Source organism: Cnephaeus nilssonii (genome assembly GCF_951640355.1).
Source record: "Cnephaeus nilssonii genome assembly, chromosome: 11".
Taxonomy (NCBI): domain Eukaryota; kingdom Metazoa; phylum Chordata; class Mammalia; order Chiroptera; family Vespertilionidae; genus Cnephaeus; species Cnephaeus nilssonii.
Window position 1 is genome coordinate 15,082,300 of NC_137082.1, and position 19,125 is coordinate 15,101,424.

Consider the following 19,125-nt stretch of genomic DNA (forward strand, 5'->3'; position numbering starts at 1 on the left):
CTGAGGACTCCATAGAACAGAAAGGGTTGTGGTAGCCGGGGGAGGATTTCTTCCATTTCCCAGGTGGAATAAGTTCGTCTTTGGATACAAATGTTAATGTTGTTGTTCCATAAGCCAATACTATCTTCTCTTCCTTCTGTGAGAAGTGTGTGTGGTGCCAGTGGAGAGACCATTGGCCAGAGGCGGTCAGGAGGTGGGGCTGGCCCTGCTGCTCACTGCCTGGTGGGACCAGCCCATGACTCTCTGCACCTCAGTTTCTCCGTCGTAGCCTGAGTTGTCCCACTCTCTGCTCCTTCAAACCTTCCCGTAACTCTGCTTGTCAAGGATCTGCAATGAAGGAAGCGTGTTAGGGCACTGAGAACTCTCTGCCATCAGAGACCACAAACACTGGCTTGATCTCAGTGGAGGCACATAACTGAGTCCCTGGAGAATATTTTTTAAAAACTTTTCAATAGTAATTGATGATATTTACATGGATATTACTCTGTAACAGGCCCCATCCTAAAGGTCTTGTCATATTAATTAAATTAATCCCTACTAAATTATTATGCTCATTTTTACACTTGAGGAAGCTACATCCCTGAAAGGGTGAATAATGTCCCCAGGGTCACTTAGTGGGTGACAGAAGGATCTGAAGACAGGGAGCTTGGCTCTGCAGTTCATTCTCTAAGCCTCCTGCCCCCTGGCTGCTAGCAGGCCCAGGTAACCTCTGAGGTCTGTGACATCCTGGGCTAGTTGTGCCACAGGGCTGTACACTCAATAGCCCATCTGTTGGGCATGTCATGGCTCTAGCATTGGACACTACCCTGTAAGTGGTCTTGATTCCTTTCAATCTTTATTCTGACGGGCTTAACTATGGGTGATATCCACACGCATGTCCAGCTTCCTGACATTATTTTATAACTACATAAATAACTCATGAGTGCCCTAGCCAGTTTGGCTCAGTGGATAGACCATTGGCCCTCAGACTGAAGGGTCCTGGGTTTAATTCTGGTCAAGGGCACGTACCTTGGTTGCAGGCTCTATCTCTGGCCCTGGTCGGGGCACATGCGGGAGGCAACTAATCGATGTGTCTCTCTCACATCGATGATGTTTTTCTCTCTCGGTCTCTCCCCCTCCCACCCATTCTCTCTAGAGGTCAATGGAAAAATGTCCTCAGGGGAGGATTAACAATAACAACAACAAAAATAAGACATGAGTAATGTTTTCTCCTTAAAAAAAAAAAAAACTGCAAGGATACAATATCAGCATTCAGAAAAGGTACATGCCAATACACTAACAACAAAACATCTGAAAAAGAAATAAGAAAAACCATCCCATCAAAATAGCATCAAAAGCAATGACATTAAGGAATAAATCTAACCAAAGAGATTAAAGATCTATAAACTCTAAATGGCAAGACTTTGATGAAAGAAATTAAAGAGGCACAAACAAAGGGAAAGATAGCCTATGTTCATGGAATTCATATTGTCAAAGTTTCCATATTACCCAAAGCCATCTCTGAACACAATGCAACCCTTAGCAAAATTCCCATGGCATTCTTGACAGAAATAGAAAAAAAGTCCTAAAATTTGTATGGAGCCACAAAAGAACGCAAATAGCTAAAACAATCTTGAGAACAAAGCCAGAGGCGTCACACTTCCTAAATTCAAAGTGTCCCTGAAAGCTACAGGAACCAAAACTGTAAGGTGCAGACATAAAAGTAAGACACATAGACCAATGGAACAGAATTAAAAGCCCAGAAATAAACCCCCTCATATACAGTCAACTAATATTTGACACAAGCGTCAAGAACACTCAATAAGGAAAGATCAGTCTCTTCAGTAAATCGTGTTGGGAAAACATGCAGAGGAATGAAATTGGAGCCCTCTACTACACCACTCACCAAAAAACTTGAAATAGATTAAAGACTTACATTTTAGACCTGAAACAATAAAACTCCTAGAAGAAAGCATACGGAAAAATCTCCTTGACATTGGTCTCGGCCATCAACTTCCTGGCTATGACAGCAAAAGTGCAAGCAGCAGAAGCACAAATAAGTAAGTAGGACTACATCAAACTGAAAAGCTTCTGCACTCTTTGCCATGCATTCCACATGCATTTCTGGGGTCAAAGCTGTTTTCTGAGACTCCTAAACCAGGTCCAGCTAAATGACGGGTACCTTGCTCTACCCAACCAAGCCAAGGGCCCCCTCCTCCATGCAGCCTTTCTTGATCCTCTTCTCCTGGAAGCATGCATCATTCCATCTTTTGTGCCACAGCTGAACCACCCCAGAAACCGTCCACCAGAGCCTGTTAACTCATTATTGCTCCTGGCCATTGGCTTATTGAATAAACTGAAGTCCTTCAAGGTCTGGGTCCACATGTGCTGCTTGGCCATATCCCCAGCTGTGCTGGCCCCGTGATGAGATGAGCACATGCAGGGTTATTGATTGTTGATTACAAATGAGAGAAAAGAATGGATGAAATCCCAGGGAAACCGCTGTGATGCTATTTGTGTTCTTTTTATGAAAAGAAGTTGAAATTTTGTTTTGTTTATATTTCACTGGAAATCCCATTTATATACACACATCTGTGTGTGTACTAACTGTTTGGTGAACCTGCCTTTGCATGAGTGTGAGTGTCTGTATATATGTGCATGTGACTATGTAACTGTGTGTGTTTGTATATAGATTTATGTGTGTGAATGTGCCTGTGTGTCTGTGTATATAAAGGCGTGTCTGCCTGTGTATAATTGTGGTTGTGTGACTAGACTTACAGTGGTTATCAGATTGTAAGGTATATAAATGTTGTACACTTGAAACTAATATTAAATTGTATGTCAACTATAATTTAATAAAAGTAAATAATTAAAAATAAATAATTTTCATGCGTTTGTGTACGTGAATATTAATGTGTCTGAGTGTGCACATGTCTGGGCCTATGAGTTTGTATGTGCTTATATGTCTGTATGTATATTTATGTTTGAGTACATGTATGTTGGTGTGTGTAAAAATACGTGCATGTTTATGCGGATGTCTGTGAGTGTGCACGTGTATTGTGTGTGTGTGTGTGTGTGAGAGAGAGAGAGAGAGAGAGAGAGTACACGGCTGCATGGCTGGATCAGGAGCGGCCTGCCCGCATTGGCGGTGCCTGGGCCTCCTCGGGGAGGCCAGCCTCACTTCCTCTCCAGGAAGAGAGTTAAGCAGAGGTCAAGTGACTTGCTCCAGACCCCACAGCAAGTCCGGGCGGCTCGCGAGGGTCTGATTGCCAGGCTCTCACTCCCCCTGCGAGGCCGGGCCTCCTCTCTGTGGCGTGTTGGCACCTGGCCCAGGCCTTGCTGCCCAGCGCTGAGAGCTCCCATTGTGGGCGATGAGTGGCTGCGTGCCATCGCCCGAGATCCCGCAGGTGACGGGGCTGCTCTGAGATGCTGAGGGCGGAGACTCCCGAGGGGACAGGAAAGGGGGCACCCCTCGTTTTGTGTGGCTAAAGGGTTGGAAATAACGGACATGTAAAAGGGGCGCGGGGGGGGAAGCGAGAGGAAACCAAAGCTCGTGTGGGATAATGAAGATGTAGAGGAGAACACACACAGAGATGGTGGGAGCCAGGGATCAGAAGCGGAAACGCGCGCACACAAATAGCAGCAGGAAGCAGAGAGAGCTGGAGCCATTAGCTCAGGCAACTTTTTGTTTCCTGCTTTAATTGGTGACCCCACTCAGAATGGCCAGAAATGGGCACAGATCAAGAGACTGGAGTGTTGGGATGAGAAACAATGGGCGGCTGAATGGCATGGAAAGGCAGCCAAGAGCGGCTTTCACTGTCAGCACCCGTAGATTTGAGAGTCACTCTTCTGGGCAACTAAGGAGGGCTCTGAAGCCCCCCACCCCCACCCCACCCCCTGCCAGATTGTGCTCCCAGGGGGACTTGTCATGGAAAGTCCACCGGGACAGAGGGGCTCACTGGAGTGAGGCCTGTAACGCCAGCTGTGCCCGCTGGCTGCTGTACATGAGGGTGCCTGGATGTCACTAGAAATGGAATCATAGGAAGAAACTGGCATCTGCCAGGTTTGTCTCAAGTGTGACCAAAGAGAATTCTTTTCAATAAGCGACCTGGGGCTTAAGTAACCAAAGTCAATGAACTTCCATCTAGAGTGGAGGGTTCTGGTTAAGGGGAGGCTTTTATCTTGTTTGTGGGAATCTGTGGGTTAGGGAGCAGAGCAAAGTTACCTGGGACAGCAGAACAGCCAAGGCTGCCATGGACAGGTGCCCTTCGCCATCTTCTCCACCCCTCTCGCCTGATGAAAAAGTAACTGAAGAACATTGGCTTAAAGGAGCGTCAAATTATTTTCTAGGAAAATTAATCCATAGTAGAAATTTCTTTTTTGCTTTTTCTTTCCTTCTTTCCCCCCACTCCCTACCCCCCCACCCCCCACCCCCCACCCCCGCTAATGAATGTGTAGTCGGTGTGGGGCTCAGCGATAAAAGCACTTCTCTGCACCACTCAGTGTCAGCTGGGCAGCCTGACGGCTGAGCTGTTGTCATCAAAAGATCCTGCTCACAGTGGCACCTGGGCTGGGGAGGGGCAAACAGCTGAGGCTGGAGCACTGGGGACTCTCCGTTTTTCTGTGTGTTCTCTTCTCTCCACCACACAGTTTCAGGGTAGCTGGACTCCTTCGTGTGTGCACCAGGCTCCCAAAGAGAGAGCCCCACCCACAAAAAAACCATCAAAATCCACCCCAAAGCCTACTATTTGGCAGTTTCAGAGTACTGGTGACAAACAGAGGACCTTAAACATTTCCATAGAGAAAATAAAATTTTATATATAAAGAATTATAAATCAAAATGTCTTTGGAGTCTCAATAGCAACATCAAAGCTTTAAAAAAAATGTTTCCAAACTGGAATTCTATACCTAGTCAAACTATCAACAAGTGTAAGGGTAGAAGAAAGACCTTTTCAAACTTTCTAGCATTCAAAAAATGTATCTTTATAAACCCTTTTTGAAGGAAGCAACTTGAGAGGTGTTCTGTTAAAATGGGGGAGGAGAGGTAAATAAAATTTTAAAAAGAATAAAACAGGATCCAGAAAACATGGGATTCATCCCAGAAGAAAAGTAGAGAGAATCAGATGATAGTTAAAGGAGCACCTAGGATGATGGATGATGGCTGTAAGCAGGCCTGGAAAGAGGTCATGCCATCCTGCAGCAAGAGAATGGGGAAATCCAGGAGGGATGTCCATCAGGGTGATAAAACTGATGGATTCCTGAAATGTTTAAATAGCTTGAGAAGAAGCAGACTTCTGGCAAACTTTTTTAAAATATTTTTTTATTGATTTCAGAGAGGGAGAGAGAGATAGAAACATCAATGATGAGAGAGAATTATTGAATAGCTGCCTCCTGCATGCCCCACACTGGGGACCGAGCTGACAGGGAATCGAACTGTGACCTTCTGTTTCATAGGTCGATGCTCAACCACCGAGTCACACCGGCTGGATGCAAATGTCTTTTAAAAGAGACTATTACCACCCTAGCCAGTTTGGCTAGGTGGATAGAGAGTCAACCTGCAGACTGAAGTGTCCTGGGTTCAATTCCAGTCAAGGGCACATGCCCAGGTTGCAGGCTCGATCCCCAGTAGGGGGCATGCAGGAGGCAGCCGATCAATGATTCTCTCTTATTGATGTTTCTGTCTCTCTCCTTCTCCCTTCCTCTCTGAAATCAATAAAATTATTTTTAAAGAGATTATTACCAATGCTGGAGGAAAAAGTTGTGCATGCAAAGAAGAGTAAACACAGCACATAATATAGTTTGGCTGCAAGTGTTATTTACTTACGATGTTACCACGGTGGGATGTGGTAGGATGGAAGGTGTGTGCACAAGTATTCTGAACTTGTGCACACAGCAGGAAGTCAATACATAATCTCAAAGTTAACAATAAGAAATAGCAGTAAAAAACACAAAACATTTAGTTTGAAGGGTAGAAATAAATACCAAACAACTAAACAGTTTTAATTCTTTGCCTCCTAATAATGGTGGAGGTGAGGGAGGTAATGGGTACTATCTCATTAGCAGCTTATGGGGTTATATGATTTTTTAAAACAACATACTTGTATAACTTCTTACTTGTGTAAAATGTGTAAAGAAGCCCTAACCAGTTTGGCTCAGTGGATAGAGCATCGGCCTGTGGACTGAAAGGTCCCAGGTTCGATTCCAGTCAAGGGCATGTACCTTGGTTGCGGGCACATCCCCAGTAGGAGGTGTGAGGGAGGCAGCTGATCAATGTTTCTCTCTCATCAATGTTTCTAACTCTCTATTCTTCTCCCTTCCTCTCTGTAAAAAATCAATAAAATATATTTAAAAAATAAAAATAAAATAATAAAATGTGTAAAGAAACTACATGTGAACAATACAAATTAAATTTAAAAATAAAGAAATATAAATAAAATAAATGAGGAAGCTTTTCTGAAACTTTCTTTCTGCCAGAGATAAGCACTGTCTAACAGTTTGATATATATCCCATCATACTCTTTTCTGGATCCAGTTAAGCCAAACAGCACCATATTAAATTTATTGTGAAACCTCTCTCTTCTTGAAGAACAGTATCTCTCAGATGTCTCTCTTCCTCAATACTTGTGGAGAATCTCAAAAACATTGTTATGAGAACAATATTAATGACTGCTGAGCAGAGGTGTTTTGAGGATTAAATGCTTCCAAGATACTAAATGGAATAACCATGTAAATTATAAAGGAAGCTAAGTAGTGTTGGTTATAGCTATAATTATAGTTACAAATATAGAAAATTTGATACACAAAGCCAAAGTCTTGATTAAGTGGTGTACTCAATGGTCAACAGATATCCCCATTCATCATCCACAGAGATCACAGAAATTACAGCAGACGGTGCTGGGTTTTCAGTGGGAACACCTGAATTAGCACACACCATGATTATTTAGAACAAGGAGAAACAGCCTAACAGATGTTCTAGATAATGGCTGTTTGTCATAGACATTTTTTCTTTGTCTGGGAACATGTACTCATGTTTATAGAAGCCCCTCTTGGCTTCTACATACTGCATAATGATGGAAATTATATCTTTAAATGCAGCTGCTAGAGCACATTTTTTTCAACTGGGAATCTAGTGTGACCAAAGCAAGCTTTGGGCTGACAATCCAGCTTGGTCAACCTAATGTGATGTAATCAGCAGGTCATGACTTGGCTTTGCTCCTTATTAGCTGTTACTAAATCTCTATGAACCCCAGTTTCCTAACCCCTTTAATGGTACTAATGAGACTTTCCTCCAAAATGTGTTATGCAGATAAGATATAATATGCATAATGTTTTCAACATATTGAAGGCATTTATGAATCTACTAGAGGCCTGGTGCACGCATTTCATGCATGGGTAGGGTCCCTAGGCTTGGCTGGCGATCAGAGCTGATCAGGGCCTTCCGGCTGCCAGCCAGGGCCTTTCTTCCCTGTCTGCAGGCTGTTGGCCAGGGCCTTCCTTTGTTCCACTCCACCCCCTAGTGGTCAGCACACATCATAGCCAGTGATCGAACTCCCGGTCTCCTGGTCAAACTCCTGAGGGGACAATTTGCATATTAGGCCTTTATATATATAGATTACTGTTTTGTACATATTGATGTGGAAGAGATGCTAAGAGACTTCATTTGTTTTATTTTCATGCATTCTATTAATCTAATCTGAAGCAATGAAAAGAGTTAATTCCTGGGACCTCCAAACTTAATTTGAATTCATTCAATGTTAATTTCACATATGTATGCCTGATGGCAAACAAAATATAGCAAGAAGACCATAAACCTTGGTGCCCAATCTAGATTTGAGTTCAGGCTCTGCAAACGTAGAAACAAGAGGCCTTGAGCAAGTTACGTAATGTTCTCAGGTTCAGTTTTCTTATTTGTAAAATGGGAATATTAACATACACCTCTGAGCGTTGTTATAAAGGAATTAGGAACACATACTTTAAAAGTACCTAGCAAAGTGCCTGGTTCATTTTAAGTGCTCCATAAAACTTACCTATTTTTATTATAGGATCTGCATCATTTTAAAACCTTTCTCTAACAAGACAAAAAAGTAGTAACATAAAGACTAAAATGTATTCATTTTAAATAGCTGGCATGCTCCTATAATCAAAGAATAACTGAGATTTCATGTCGGTATCAGAATGCTGACAGATTATATTCCACATGCAACTTCTTTTAAGATCTTAAAGGTATTTCTGACAGAAAATTGTTTTTATGTTCAATAAGTGAACCAAACACAAAACAAGAAAGAATAAAAGAAAGAGAAGTTTGTGAACCTTAGAATCTAGCCTGGCCTCTGCTCTAATTCATTGAGTGACCTTAGACAAGCCCAGGCTTGGATTCCTTGCCTGTAAAATGAAAGTAACCCTCTATTTCTGTAATTCAGCTTTTTCCTGGGGGACCAAGTCAATGTAATAAGATGAAGAAAGGAAGTTAAAGGTGTCCACATGTTAAACTATGGGTCAGCATTGTGGTTATTTGTAGACAATATGATTATCTTCTACATAGAAAATTCTTGAAGATGGGAAGATTACTAGATTTAATAAAAGCCTTCACCAAGATTTTCAGATATATGATAAACACACACAAAAAATAAATAATGTCCCTTTACACCAGCAATGACCAATTAGAGATTAGAATTGAAAAGAAAAGACTTTTTTACAATAGTGAAAACACTACCTTGTGCCCAGGAGAAATCTAATAAAAGAAGTTCACAACCTTTGTTAGGGAAATCATAAAACTTTACAAAAGGACATGAAATGAGATGAGAAAATGGAGAGGTGAAACACGTCCATGTTTGAGAAGACTTACTATTATAACAATAGTGATTCTTCGCAAATGTAATTTATAAATTTAACAGAACTTCAGTCAACACCCAAATCAAACTTTTTGGAAGTTGATACACTTATCTCAGTTTCTATAGAACTATGGTAGAAGAGATGAGGATATCACTAGTCACCCTACCATGCACAGGACAGCCCCCACCAAAAAGAATAATTCGGCTCCAAATGTCAACAGTGCTAAGACCGAGAAACCCTGATAAACGAGGAAAGATTCTGGAATATATAAGGCTAATTGAAAAAAGGAAAACATGGAGGGAGGTTGCCTGACCAGATATCAAGACTCAATGTAAAATGTTAGTAATTAAAACCATGTGGAAGTGATACAGCAATGGACACATTTTTAAATGCAGCAGAATTAAAAGCCAACCCACACAGAGATAGGATGTGACGGAGGGCATTACAAGTCGATGGGGTGAGAAGGATGCACTACTTAATAAGAAACGTTAAGAAAACAAAATAGAATCAGGTCCCTTATTAGATCCCTTATTAGATCCCTTAGTGACAGTGTATACAAAAATAAATTTTGGAAGGACATAAGATCTTTAAAACCGTAAACCCAATATAAGAGACTACAACCTTGGAAAGAAAAGAATTTCTTTAAAAAGTTATTTTTTTTTTAAGGTTAACTATGTGAAGAAATGAATTTGTTAATTAACTTGATTGTGTTAAATATTTCACAAGGCACACTTATCAAATTATAAGTTGTACACTTTAAACATATATAACTGTATTCATTAATTATATCTCAATAAAGTTGATTGAAAAAGTTATTTAAAAGAAAAGTGTAAAAAAAGTCATAATTTGTTCAACTCACAAATTTTAAATGGATGTATGACAAAAGACAACTTAAGCAAATATAAACTATAAGCACCATCCATGGAGAAATACTAACCATAAATACATACATAAAACTATTTAGAATATATTTTCCTATAAACAAATAAAAAAAGAAAACGGGGAGAGGTTAAATTAGAAGATCTCTAAATGCCTGCCTGCCTTAGTAGCCAAGAATGAGTACGTGCTAACTAAGGTTTAAAGTGTACACGTATGAGTTTTCCTGACTATGCTAGCATTATTTGTATTCTAACATGAAATTGCAGTGACTCGGATGGCCCCCAGCGGTCTAGCTGCAGCTTTGCAGAAAGGGACCCCACCAAAAGGTCACTCATCATAGACTAATTCTGGTGTTCAGTTTTTCCTTCTAATGGTATATATTCCACAAGCCTTTACAATTTTTCTCCAATTTACTTACATTGTAATTGCCCTCTAGTAACTTGGTGTGCTAAATGGTGAATTCAAGCAAATAATATGGTGAAAGGAAAAGATATGTGATATTAGAAGTCTTGGTAACCTGGGCTAAGCTCTAGACAGTGTGTAAATCCATGAGCTGTGGTACCCTAGGTTTTCTTCATTTGGTATCAAAGGAAAAAGTAACTATCTTCCTGAAAGTCCATATGCCTCTTGGCCATCTATATGCTCAACAATAAGTGAAATGTAATATACACCAATCTATACTAATAAAAGGGTAATATGCTAATTAGACCAGACGTCATTCCGGACATCCTTCTAGATGAAACTGGGGCCTGGATGAAGCCAGCCACAGTCCCGGGTGCCTGCAGGTGGTAGGAGGAGGGAAGCCCGGGACCAGGATGCCAGAAGGAAGCCAGTGCCAGCAGCCAGGGGAAGGGAGGCCTACTCTTGCACGAATTTTCGTGCATCGGGCCTCTAGTTAAGAAAATAGGAAAATGACTCAGATCTTCTGAACTTCCTGAGCATTAGATAGGATGTTAAATTGTGTTCCTTTAAAAAGTGGATCTTTCTTGTAAGGAGCCTAAAATTCCATGAAAGTTCTTTAATCCTTAGAATCATAGAAATTTAGAAATAGGATGGGCATCAGAATTTACCCAATCCAATATCACACCAATATATGCATTCTCCTCCTGATACATTCCACTCTAACCCATTCCAATGGCTTTGATATTGTATGTACATAGCAAGCTAATTGAGAGTCAGACCCAGGACATAGTGCAGTGTACTGGTAAAGAGCAGGGACTCTGGAGCCAGACAGATGCTAGCTGTGTGGCCTTGGGTAAGTCACTTAACCTCCCTGTGCTTCCCCCATTCCCTCAACTGCAAAATGATGATAAAAGTGATACATCCTTCATAAGCAGTGGGAGGATTAGATGAGCTAAGCCAGATAAAATGTGAGAACAAAGCCTAGTACACAGCCAGAACTATGTGGATGCTGGATGTTGTTAATATTATTCCCTTCTTAAGGAATGTTATAGGTCCTACTCACCTAAAGAATTAATCAGACTGGAAAAAAGTTAGTCATTTCTCAATTATCTATTCTACTAGAAACAAGCAGTAATGCAGAATATAAATACCACAAACTATGGACACTCTATAACTGCACTGTTCAATACACTAGCCACACAATGTTATTTAAGTTTAAATTTTAATCAATTATCCTACATAATAAAATGGTAATATGTAAATTACCATCACTCCGCTACGCCCACGATTGGGCCAGCAGGAGGCGCAGGGGGCGGGACTCAGGGTGGCCGGGGTAGCTGATTGGGCCAGAAGGACGCTGAGCTCGCGGCGCCTATGGCGCCGCGAGCTCAGCGTCTGTACCATGGCTGCCGGAGGCTTTCGGAAGGCCTGGGGCGCCTGCGGACAGCCAGCCGGACAGGTCCCCCGCGATCAAAGGCCAAAGCGGGGGACCTGGCCGCCTGTCTGCTCCGGCGCAAGGCCTTTCGAAAGCCTCCGCAGCGCCGGAGGCTTTCGGAAGGCCTGGGGCACCGGCGGACAGCCCGCTGGTGCACCAGGTGCATGATTAAATCATGCACTGGGCCTCTAGTAATTAAATAAAATTTTAAATTTAGTTCCTCGGGTGTATTAGCCATATTTGACATGCTCAATGCCACAAATGTGGCAAATAAATGGCTGACATATTGGGCGGGGCAGATGGTAGAGCATTTCCATCATCACATTAAGTTCTATAGGACAATGCTTATCTAAAAGCCATGTATTAAAAATGTTCCTTCTTACCTCTATGTGACCCGAAAGAAAAGCCTGCATTCTCTAAGAACAGGTAAGCAGAGTGATGGAGGAGGGGACCTAGAGCATGCTGGGTAGCAGGGAGAGTCTTCTTAAGGTTACCATTTCACTTACCAGAGCATATATTCCTAAGAAATCTACTTTGGCTTTTTCTTCATTAAAAAAAAAACAAACATACTTTATTTTACCTTTTTAAAACTCAATTTTGTGAAGAAAAACAAATCCAGCCTCAAACATCTTTTTTTTTAATATATATTTTATTGATTTTTTTTACAGAAAGGAAGGGAGAGAGAGTTAGAAACATCAATGAGAGAGAAACATCAATCAGCTGCCTCCTGCACACCTCTTACTGGGGATATGCCTGCAACCAAGGTACATGCCCTTGACCAGAATCGAACCTGGGACCTTTCAGTTCACAGGCCAACGCTCTATCCACCGAGTCAAACCGGTTAGGGCCAGCCTCAGACATCTTGATAGGTCAGCATTAACAATTAGCATGTCATTACGGGCAGCAACTGTGACTCTTTAGCGAGGGTCCCGGTGCTTGCCTGAATGTCCCAGTCTGAGCTCATTACAAATCCAGTATGTTTGTGGCTCAGTAAGACGTCCTTACTAAGTTTCTCTATTACTGTTATCGTGATGGATCAAAACAGACAGACGCATTTACTGGTTTCCCCCTAACAATAATAAAAAGAAACAGTTTATAAAATCAGATTACATAAAAAATTGCCTAATGATAATAATTTATAAGCTTATTGTGGAATAATGATGTATTCGAGAGTTGTCGTTGTATGATGAAAGAAAGGTAATATGAAAGATTTTCTCTGTGAAGAATGACTACAGATGAATTGCGCCGAGATACAATTCTCCGATAAGGGACAATAAGAACCTCTAGAACACTTAATAATAGACTACTCCGGGTGAATTGAGGATTGCAATAAAAGCCCATAAATTAAAAAGTTTCCATATGATTTCTGATAAAAAGCATGCCAAGGTGAAATAAAGAATCATTGGAATCAACTGATATCCTGCCTATAGACTAGTAAAAGGGAAGTTTCTGAGGAAACCATATAATTTCTTAAGCCTGGGAATTTTTAAAGCGTAGGTTTTAACTATATCAACTTAGAATTCTTTTCCTGGTGAAAAGAAAATTTTAGAAAAGAAGAAGTCGGTTTCAGTAGAACTTAAACTGTGTGCCTTTGCGTGTCAAGCCCTGGGGAAAGCATGGTAGATGGCGTCTGCATGATAAACACATCTTGTTGACTTATTGGAAGCAGATGACTTCAACAAGCTCACACTTTTTACAGATAAAAGAACCAGGACACAAATGAGAAAACCGGGACACGGGAAACTAAGCAATGTGCCCAAGGTCATGCATGCTCTAAGTGGTGACGTCACAAATGAAACCCAGGCAGGCCATCTGTAGGTGGAGGGTTTGTCATCTCTACTCTACAGCTGCCTGAATGCAACATATCTGTGCCAGGCTTCACTAGGCAGCAGCCAACACGAAGAGGTGAAGCCTACATCCCCATGTGGAAAGCTCTTCAAGACATGTCAAGTTAGCCCTGACAGTTTGGCTCAGTGGATAGAGCGTCGGCCTTCGGACTCAATGGTCTCAGGTTTGATTCCGGTCAAGGGCATGTACCTTGGTTGCAGGCACATCCCCAGTAGGGGGTGTGCAGGAGGCAGCTGATCGATGTTTCTAACTCTCTATTCCTCTCCCTTCCTCTCTGTAAAAATCAATAAAATACATTTTTTTTAATTTAAAAAAGAAAAGACATGTCAAGTTAAAAGAAAGGGGTGGGGGGAGGAAGCTGCAGAATGATATGTATGATCAAACAGAAGAGTGCAATAAATCTGAAGGCATCCCACGCCCATTTGTGCATTCAAAGGCATAGAAATCACACATACACCAAATCTCTAAAATATACTCCAATTGTAACAGTGGTTACTCCTGGGCTGGGCAGGTGTTTGGGGAATGGGGTGGCGGGTTCCATTGGGATTCTTTTCTCTTTTCTCTATGTACTTCTTTCTTGTCTAACTGTGTGGCCTCCTCCCTAAACCACACCTCTCCTTTAGTTTGGATCGTTGTTTTGTCTCCAAACATATAACTGATGTCTATTGAGAGCTTACCATCTGCCATGCTCTGTGCTAAGTACTTTAATTCATTATCTCATTTAATCATTTCAACAGCCATATGAGGTGGAAATTACCTGGTAGGCCAGCCTGGCATTTTGGACAAAACCAAGGGTGAAGAGGTGTGAACAGAAAAATTAAGAAGTCTCATTTTGTTAAAATTCTTGAGTATTTTGCAATAATAGAATGTTAAAACAAACTATGTTATTTTCATACCATTTTAAATTAAAATGTGTTGAACAAAATACATTTTCTAATTCATAAGAAACCATTCAGTAATTGTCCCAATGATGTGTTTTTGTTTTCTGATTTGTAAATATGTCACCTTTTGAATAGATGGTCTCTAATTGATATTACTATAAAGATAAGTCAAGTCCATTTTTGTTAGGTATATTATGCATTCTCTGGAAATTCTATAAACTATCCAATTGGAAGTCTCCAGCCTCTAAGAGAATAAAATGAGGCAATAAAGATTTTGGAAGCAAATGGATCTAGGTTCAATATGCCTATGTTGTTTTTCTAGCTGTATGACAGGAAATTTTACCTACTTTTTCTAAGCCTTAGTTTCCTCATCTATTAAATGGGGCTAATAATAGTTCCTTACTCAAAGCAGTTGTTGTGAGGATTAAATGAGACAATAATGAAGGCCTGAGGGTGGGAGATGTTTGTATTCAGCGCACATAAGTGACCTGTCAGGACTCAAGCAGAGTTTTCAGCACTAAATCCTGATATGTGGGAACTATTGATTCCACAGGCCCTGACAGATGGACTTGAATTTCTGTCAAGTTCTCACTTTTAAGCTGCTTTTATCTGGTAAATATACACATTACCTTTGATGCCTCCAGATAGGAGTTAAACAAATGATTAGATATTGTTAAAGGACTGGGAATGCTTTGGGAAAAAGAGAGAGAGTGAGTGACTGAATCACCTTCATTTTGCTGCTCAGACACCTGGAGCCACTTCTTATCTCCTCTGAGATTCAGACCATGAGAACAGATGGGTTTAAACATCACCTGGAAGGATCTCATGTTAACGATGAAATCCTAGTTACATGAGACAGCAAATCTTTCAGGGGCTAATAGCTTTTGGAGATGTTGGTCCACAGAAAAGATATCTAGCTTCTAAAATGGTTTAATTAAGAACGCCTTCTCCCACACCTCCAGACATGAGCAATGCTCACTGAAGTACTGCTGAAATGATGTCTTTGCTACCTGCATCAATTCTGCATCCTTCCGCTTCCTTCTTTCTCCACCTTCACCCCTACTCCCATCCAAGACTCCATCTCTTCTCTCTGGGACCATGGTTACAGCCTGATCAGAGTGACGCTTCAAACCACATATCTGATTGCAGCACCTCATTGTTTAAGATGATCCAATGGCACCTCATTCTTATTGGGATAAAAAACAATTAGGGTGAGGAGGCGAGGAGGCAAGGGGGCAGGGCGGGGGGCTGTGTGGCCTCTTTGCCTCTCTGCGCCGCCGGGACACCGCGCAGGCCACCAGCACCATGAAGATTTGGACTTCGGAGCACGTCTTTGACCGCCCATGGGAAACTGTTACAACAGCCGCAATGCAGAAATATCCAAACCCTATAAACCCAACCGTGGTTGGAGTTGATGTATTGGACAGGCATGTAGATCCTTCTGGAAAGTTGCACAGCCAGAGACTGCTCAGCACAGAATGGGGACTGCCTTCCATTGTGAAATCTCTGATTGGTGCGGAAGAACCAAAACATATGTGCAAGAACATTCTGTAGTTGATCCTGTAGAGAAAACAATGGAACTTAAACCCACTAGTATTTCATTTACAAATATGGTTTCAGTAGATGAGAGACTTATATATAAACCACATCCTCAGGACCCAGAGAGAACTGTTTTGACTCAAGAGGCCATCATCACTGTGAAAGGAGTCAGCCTCAGTAGTTACCTGGAAGGGCTGATGGCGAGCACGATATCTTCAAATGCTAGTAAAGGCCGAGAAGCAATGGAATGGGTAATCCATAAATCAAATGCTGAGATTGAGGAATTGACGGCTTCAGCAAGAGGAAGCATAAGGACGCCAATGGCAGCAGCAGCATTTGTACGGAAATGATGGAAGTTGGTATACAACACCCAGTCCCCCAGATCTCTACTAACTGGCATTATATTTATTGTTATTTTAAAAAATACATTAAAAAACTATATTTTAGGTAGATTTTTTTTAATAAGCCGAAGAAAGGGTATGTGACTTGATCAAAACAAGGAGGCATGGTGTTTCTAAATAACAGGGAGCATCTGAAATTATTAGTGTTGTTTGAAATGACTCTGGTTTTGAAGATTCCATAGTTATGTGAGAATTTAACAATTTTTGAAAGGTGCTTAGAAATTGGTGTTAACATATGTAGTCTCCTTCAGGTTGAATTTTAAAGCTTTTCATGCATTGGAACTCTACCTGGCTTTGGATCAACCCCAGGACAAAGCAGAGCCACCTCCAAATAGACACAATTGCTCTGGTGGGAAACTTCAAGAGGGAACTCACTTTCAAAGGAGAAATTGTATAGTATTAAAAGATATAAATTTGTATAAAATAATGTGCTCTGCTTGCTATAAACCACCATTAAAAACCACAGTGTTTTAATTTGGTACTTAAGTGACATTTTTAGAGTTAAAATTATCACTTAAGTAATATATAACTGCATCTTTATTCTATGAAAGAGTACTGTATTGATTTGCCAAAGTTTTGTAACTTAGTGAAGATATTACCTTCCGTGGGTTTGTACTTTATGACCTATATGCTGTATTGTGGGCTGGTTATGTTAACTGAAAAAATAAAGTTATTACCGAAAAAAAAAAAAAAACATTAGCACCTAGGGGCCCCATGTCCTCTGACTCCTGTTCTTTTCCTCAGTCCCCACCACTTGCCCCATCCATTCTCTGCCCTCCAGCCACACTAGCCTTCCATCAGTTCTTCTAATTCCCCCGTGGACTCTGAACCCACAGGAATTTCACACAAGATAGTCTTTCTGTCAAAAACTTTCTTCTCCCTCACAACCCTCACCTCACCACTCCTTCCTAAAGTAAGTCTTGTGTCAGACTGAGTCCACCGAGAAGCTGACCTCAAAACAGGATCAGACATGCAAAAGTTTTATTGGGGAGCCTGCCCCTGAAGGATAGAGATAGAGGGAGCAGGAGTGGCCAGGGAGCAACTTGGATCATGACGTAAGTCTGCCACCTGTGACAGAGAGAGAGAAGGAAGGATGGGTTAGAAAGAGCTTCTGACTGCGGTGTGGTTCTGAGAAAGTCTTAGCCAGGGACAGGGAGCCCCCGAGCAAAGGTTGCTCAGTGGAGGAGTCCCACACTGGGCAGAAATGGGCAGGTTCTAGCAGACCCAGCCCCGCTCCTCGGCTGGGAGCAGCCTGTGGGGAGTGTGGCCTTGAAGTGAATGTGACAGCGGACCCAAAGGTGTGGTGGCTGAAGCTGTCGGTCAACTATGCTCCCTCAGCAGGTTCTCTTAAAGGAAGAACTCTGCAGCGCCCTGCACAGCCACCACCATCCTACCAGTCCTCACTCTAACCCACGGTCTTCTGTTACAGCCCCAGGGAGCACTTCCCACAGGGAATTTGTTTACATGTGTCATTTGTTTAATTTGTGTTGTCCTGGGGGTCCCGTTGTTCACACCTTCATGTGATAATCAGCTTTATGAGAGCAAGGACTAGCTCTGGTTTCGCTCATCATTATATCCCCAGCACCCAGCACAACTCATGGCTTTAATAAAGATTTGATGAGTAAGTGAACAAATGAATGAATCAAGCCTGGAGAAAGTGAGGTAGGATTCCTCTGAAGTAACAGCTTTGCTGGGTTGGATGGGCAGGATCTCCCCCAGAGACTATAAGCTGCTCTGTCAATTGCCATTGCTTAAATGCCCTGGTGAGGGTCCCTGGTGAATCACCTGGGCCACGAGGATACCCATAACCAACAATAGCTCACCAACATGATGACTGTTGAATTCTCTGGTTATTCAAACTTTCTGGGGGTTAACAGGGATAATGTTGGGGAATAATAACTCACGATGTCACTTTGGTGATTGTGATAGTATGTAGGACATTATAAGTCTCATCTATCCACATACTGCTCTATGTGAGGGAGAAAGGGATCCAAGGAGACTTCATTCCTCACTCCCTCAGCCCTGGAGAAAGGGAAAAAGAAAGAAAGTTCTCTCTTTCTCTAACTTCCCAGTCTACACACTGGGCCTCTATCTTAACTGTAAGAAACAGTGAACAAGATTGGAGTTTATTTCTCACCCACTGGGAAAGACCTATGCCATGAGGCCCTGAGGAACTTGTGCTCCTTCTATTTTATGGTTTCATTGTATGACCTCCATTCTCAACTTCACTTCATGGGCCAAAGTGGCTCTCCAACTCCAGTATGTCCCTCATCTCAGCCAGAAAGAAGGAGAAAGAGGCAAAGGTACAATAAGTCAAGATCACACACCAACTGCCATTTAGGAGAGTTCTCAGATGCTGCCATAAGACATTTTACTTTTACATCCTATGAAAGCCAAAACTTACTCCCATAGCTACATCTAGCTGCAAGAGAGCCTGGGAAGTGCCACCATTATTCTGTGCTATCACTTGTCTAGGTATAAATTTGAGTGCTGTTCCCATGGAAGAAGAAGAAAACAGATAGGGGGTCAGGACACCCAGTCATGTCTACCACAAGGCACATTCCCTTGAACCACATTGGCCTTTGGGAGCAATACCATAAAAAGAATAATTCCGTTTCTTTTTTTAAAAAATACCTGCTCTTCTGTTTCATGACCCACATCTCACACAGAGCCCTACTGGAGAGCCCACTCTCTTTGATTTCACATCAGTGACCTCAGTGATGGAGACTTTGCCCCAGACACCTCACCTTTTGGCAGCCAATGGGAGGTGCCATTCCCGGCTCGGAGGCCTATATCGTGGACATGCTTTCCCTTTGCCTTACTTTGTTTCTCTACTCAACAAAACGCAACAAAGCCCTTCTGTGCTCAGCTCAGATACAATCACCAGTCCACCTTTCCCAGCCTAAATCCTTTGGAAATATAGTGAGTA

General features: G+C 41.9%; 1 protein-coding gene across 1 annotated transcript; it reads left to right on the forward strand.

The window, feature by feature from the left end:
* Nucleotides 1–15,472: 15,472 nt before the first annotated feature.
* On the forward strand, nucleotides 15,473–16,479 carry LOC307107356 (PRELI domain containing protein 3B-like). Its single transcript, XM_079784600.1, is given in 2 exon segments — nucleotides 15,473–15,769; nucleotides 15,772–16,479. Coding segments are annotated over 2 exon segments (582 nt in total). The 5' UTR covers nucleotides 15,473–15,561; the 3' UTR covers nucleotides 16,146–16,479.
* The last annotated feature ends 2,646 nt before the right edge of the window (nucleotides 16,480–19,125 follow it).